Source organism: Monoraphidium neglectum (genome assembly GCF_000611645.1).
Source record: "Monoraphidium neglectum strain SAG 48.87 unplaced genomic scaffold scaffold03435, whole genome shotgun sequence".
NCBI classification, from domain to species: Eukaryota; Viridiplantae; Chlorophyta; class Chlorophyceae; order Sphaeropleales; family Selenastraceae; genus Monoraphidium; species Monoraphidium neglectum.
The window spans coordinates 1,885-7,203 of record NW_014010194.1 but is presented as its reverse complement, the minus strand read 5'-3'; the positions used below and the strand labels follow the sequence as shown (position 1 = coordinate 7,203).

At 70.2% G+C, this 5,319-nt stretch overlaps 1 protein-coding gene across 1 annotated transcript; it reads left to right on the top strand.

The window, feature by feature from the left end:
* Positions 1-25: 25 nt before the first annotated feature.
* On the top strand, positions 26-3,886 carry MNEG_12787 (flagellar associated protein; the record flags this gene model as incomplete). Its single annotated transcript, XM_014038742.1, has 8 exons — positions 26-93; positions 419-617; positions 966-1,094; positions 1,429-1,856; positions 2,073-2,235; positions 2,466-2,752; positions 3,096-3,279; positions 3,590-3,886. Coding segments are annotated over 8 exons (1,755 nt in total), but the record flags the coding sequence as incomplete, so codon positions are not given.
* Positions 3,887-5,319: the final 1,433 nt, after the last annotated feature.

Here is a 5,319-nt window from a genome sequence, read left to right as displayed (position 1 = left end):
GGCGGACGCGGGGCGGCTGCTGCAGTATGAGGAGGAGCTCCATCGCCATGTGGTGCGGCAGATCGACGGCGCGACGGCCGCGGCGCTGTTCAGGTGCGCGGCGGACGATATGGGATTAGGATTAGGATTGTTACAACATCCCGCGGTCGCCCGCTCCTGAAGCCATCCAGGCTCATGGGATATGACTTGGTAGCATCAGCAGAGATGGGGCACGGCGGCCCGCGCCGCGTGGCCGCTCTCCTTGCAACTCTCCAGCCTGAACCGGCGCCGCCGACGGCCCCGACGCCGCCAGGCAGCCTGTCGTGCAGCGCGCTCGCCGAGCGGGTGGCTGCCCTGCCTCCCCTGCCTGCGAGCAGCATCCACAGTCAACCCCTCCCCTTGCGCGCGCACCCCTCTCGTCCCGCCCGCTTGCTCAAAGGGCGGACGGCCCCTCCGAGGGGAAGGCGGCGGGCGGCGAGCCCCAGCAGTCGGAGGCGTCTCGCGCCGGCGTGTCGTGGGGCCTGTGGGTGAACACCGCCCGCAACCCGCGGCTGCGCGTTGTGGAGTGGCCGGGGCTGGGGGTGGCGATCGAGGTGCCCAAGCAGATCGCGCTGGCAAACGTCGCGCTGCGCGTGCTGGTGGGTCGCACGGGACGGCGGCAGGCACCGGCGACAGCCGCGCCCGCGCCCGCGCCCGCGCAACGTTCTGAACCGCGCGGGGGCCTGGCCGCCGCCGGGCCGCCGCGCCGCCGAGGCGGGGGCCGCGTGGGTGGCAGCCGCGGCCCGCGCCGCGTTGGCGCGTGCTGTGTGCTGTCACAACATCACTCAAAACCAGTAGCCTCGTGAGGTTGCAAATTCACCTTATTTTCCAGCTGTACTTGTAGTAGTCCAACTTGGGGTCGGCATAGTCGCTATGACCAGTAGTCAATGCACGGTAGGCATAAGGATTTCACAGCGCCCCCCGCCCCCATGCGCCCGCCGCTACAGCGGCTCCCGTTCGACGACCGCCGCGGCCGCTGCTCGCGCGGCCTGGCGGCGGTCGGCGGCGTGCTGCGCGCGGAGCTGCTTGCGCTGCCGCCGCCGGCGCGGCGCGCGGGCGGGTGGGTGGTCAGGCAGGTGGGTGGATGTGTCGTATGTGCAAGGCCCCGTGCTCCCCGCGGGCGCGCATCCGCGACCAGCAGGCCGCAACGGAGCCGCCTGCTGTTGGGGCCAGGCGCTTGTTCAGGATAGCCTGCAGCGAGCGGGCTCAGCAGGAGCGTGGGCGCACAGATTACGGTTGCGGGAGCGGCGCGCCTGCAGCCCCCTCCATGCGACTGCAGACCTGGTGTGCTGTCTCGCTCATGATTCTCAATCCACTGATAAGATGCCGCGCTCGCGTTCACGGCACCCGGTCACAACAAACAACACACAAATGTGCGCCCTAACTGCTTTATACATGCATGTGGACCAGATGACGCCCCTGGTCACAGGCGTGTCTGTCGTGCCCTACCCCATCCCGCCGGCCGGCACCGACCCCGCCGCCTGGAGGGCCCAGGAGCCGGCGGCGCCGCTGACGTTCACGATGCCCATCCCCGATGACGTCATCGTGCCCCTGGACTATGGCGGGGAGCGCGACGCCGGCGCCGCTGCCGCTGCTGCCGCCGCTGCTGCTGCTACTGCTGACGGGGCTGACCCCGCTGCTCGCGGCGGCGCCGCCACTGGCGCTGGCGACGAAGCGGCGGAAAACGAGGCGGCAGCGGCAGCGGCTGCGCGGGAGCAGGAAGGAGCGACGGCGGAGAGCGAGCAGCGGCGGCAGCAGCAGCAGCAGCTGCCAGAGCCGCAGCCCAGGGTGGGCTGGTGGGATGATGCGGCGGGCTGCTGGAGCGAGGAGGGCATAAGGTGAGTGGCAAGCAGACGGGCGCGAGCCTGAGAGGGTGCTGGTGTTGCTGCAAAGGCATCAGTTGAATTCGTGTCCGTCTGCCGCCACCGCCTGTGATGGGGATGCTTGGCAACCGCCAAAAACGACAGGGCATCATGGTAGGTCGGTTTGGGCATTCGTTGAGTTCAGCGACACCCCAAACGGCCTGGCCACTGCGCGCCGCTTCCCCCTTGCAGCGGCATCCGCTTCCAGCCCGGCCGCCGCCTGCTGACCTTCAGCACCGCACGCCTCGGGACGCTGGCGCTGCTCGCGCCGCGCGCGCGGCTGCTGCCGTACCGCTCCTGGGACCTGCGGCCGACTGGCGGGCTGGGCGGCGCCACGGTGGCGCTTACCCTGCGGGTGCGGGCGAGCACCGGCGGGCGGTCCCTACAGGACAGCCGCGGCTGCCAACAGTGTGCTGGCCTGCATGTTATTGCACTCAACCACATGATTTGCCTCAAGGCGGCAAGACTGGACACTTGTGTCCCTGTGACGCTCCTCAAATGACATTCGCCACTTGCTATGACACGGCAGCAAGAACACGCCTCTCACTGACGGCCTTTGCCGGCACACGCCCCTCACCCTCGCAGCCGTGCGCCCCCCTGCCAGAGCCCCTAGTCATCGACATCGGGCCGGCCTGGGCGCGCCTCGCGTCCCCTGACCTTCCGGAGCTCTGCGGCCTGATCGGGCGGCAGCTGCCGCCGTGGCAGCTGCTGCAGCGACTGGCAGACGCGGGGCTCCACCTGCTGCCGGACACTGGCGCTTGCGGCGGCGGGGGCTTGGTCGGCGGGGGTGCAGAGGAGGCGGCCAGGGCTGATAGGGGGGGCAAGGATGAGGAAATGGAGCGGGCCATGTGCAACGATGTCTCGCGGATCTGGTGGGTTGCGCTGAGCTGTGCTGTGCTGTGCTGTGCTGTGCTGTGCTGTGCTGTGCTGTGCTGTGCTTGGCAAGGCGGACTCAGGTGTGGCAGGGCGTGCCGACAGTCCCCCCCTTTCCAATCACCGCCGGCCGCCCGGCGCACATGTCGGCTCTGCGCTTGGGGTGGCGCTGCTTGCTCTGGGAGCCATCAGCGCGTCGCCGGCGCAGCCAGGGTTCTTACCCGGTTCACCTACGTTCTGTGTGCCTCGCCTTGCCAACAGCCAAAACGCACGCACGACGCACACCCTTCCCCTCTGCCTCCGTGCTTTTCTCCCTCCCCACACCACCGCGGCGACTCGCAGCGGGGCATTCCTGGTGGCCTCCAGCCGCTGGAACGGGGCCCTGGGGCGCTCCCGCTGCTGCTGCAGGCTCAGCGAGGTCACAGACTGGGAGGAGGGCGGCCGCACCGGCCCGGGCCACGCGGCAAGGATTTTTTCAAAGGAGCGGGACTCGGGGGAGCGGCGCGTGCTGTTAGCCGTCAGGGAGGTGCGCGCCCCCGCCACCCACGCCGCCCACCCCTGTTTTCCTGACCTGCCCGCCCACGCAATTCGATGCCGGGAAGGGGTGGGGCGGGCGGCGAGCGTTGGTGAGGCGGAGGCGCCGTGCTGGGGCGCCCAGCCTGGGGGCCGCGCTGCGCACGACGGCAGGCGGGCGGTCGCCCTGCCGCCTCGCTGCCCGTCCCGACGCTCGCATCGCAGCCCGAGCAACCCCAAACGCCTGTCCACCTGCAACCTCCCCACCGCGTACCCGACCACTGCCACGCCCCCTTTGAAAACCTCCAAACCCGGCCGATCAGGGGACCGAGGGGGTCGCGTTTTCAGACGCCCCCGACAGGGGCGCCGGCCCGCCGCAGCCCCCGGACTTTGAGTCCGTCGAGGCCGTCGTCGCCGCGGCCAAGGACCCGCGGGGGCAGCTGCACTTCGACCTCCCATCCCTGCTCGCCGGCCCCCCACCGGAGCTGGCGCCGCACCCCCGCGCCCCCGCGCTGCGCGCGGGCCCCGCGGCGCTCGAGGCGGCGGCGGCGTTTGACGCGGCGGTGTCGGAGGCGGTGGCGCGCGTGCTGTGCGCGCTGCGGCCGTTCAGCAACGGGTGACGGCGGCAGTTTCTGGCGATGGAGGGGCGCGCTGGGGGGCGGGGCAGTCGTGCAACTACTGCCCGGCCGCGTATCGCCTGTGATGGATCATGGCTGCGCTGCATCGGGGTTGCCTGGCCCCAGCCCTCACCTGGCAACAATCGTGCAAACTAGTTGCACTGTATGCCTGCGAGGACGCTCCTTGAATGCAAGAATCACGCGCAACGGATTAGGAGGGGGCGTCGGTCAACAAGACCACATCAGCCCATCTGCGGAAATCCCCTGCGTGACGGTTTCAACGCAAGCAGTCATCTTCCACTCAAGCAGCCAAAGCAAGCGGGCCCGCCCTGCCGGCTGTCCGAGCAGTGACCATAACTCTGAGTCTGGGTATTACTCATCACCACGTCACGGGCGCATCATGATTTCTCGGCCGCGCCGCACCGGGGGATTGCGTCTTAACAGCGCACGCTCTGGGGGTTAGTGAGGGTCGTCACGCGGCGCGGCGCGGCCAGGCGTCCGGTCGATAGTGGTGGTGGCAGGTCAAGGGTCGGCCCTGGATCTTGATACGGGAGGTAGGCGCAGCCAGGGCCGCCGGCGAACAGAGTCGCGAGAAACAGATAAGGGCCGCTTCCGTCGCTTGCGGCGCGGGGCGCCGCAACGGGCAGGGGCGTGCCAGCGCGGGTCTGGAGGGAGCGAGGCCGTTCGAAGGGGTAGGTGCTGTCTCGCGGTGCATCTTCCGCGAAACGACGCGCCTACGCCCGGCCTGGGGGCCGGCGTGGGCGGGGTGGCAGCCAATGGGCGGCAGGGGAGTGGGGGTGAGAGGAAGGGGAGGTGCGCGCCGGTTTGTTGTGGGAGCCCTCAGTCAGCAAAAGTGTGTTCGGACGCATGAAAGGCCGCGCCGACCAGCGGCGGAGGCCACGTTTCAGGCAGTGTCGGGCGGCGGGGGCAGTGCAGGGTCGGGGTATGAAAGGAGACCCAGAGAGTGCGCTCGCTCACAGCTCTCGCCCCCGTGCGGCGGCGAAGGGCACCCTTGCACCCCCGCAGGGCGTGGGATCGCGGCCCTGGGGCGGGCCCCACAGTATTGATGATGCAGCAAAACGGCCCCCACGCGACCCCCCTGCCCCCAGGAGTGCTAAGCTCCGGCTGCCCCCTTTTGCGGTTGCACGCACTAACATGCACGCAGGCGAGGCCGCCGCCTCTCCGCCCATCCCTGACGCGGCGCCCTTTTGGAAGGGGAGCGCCGCCCGGCGCGGCGCGGCGCGGCGCCGGGGAGGCGGGGCGCGGCGCGGCCGCGGGGCGGGCGCGCGGAGGGCCAAGGCGGTGGGGCAGGAAAGGGGGCGCCCCGGGTGGGGCTTGCGAAAACAGGTACAGGGGGCGAAGCACAAGGGTCGGAGGCCTGAGAAACCTCCGGACACCGCAAACCGCCCACCAAGCCTCTATAAGGCACGGCGGGG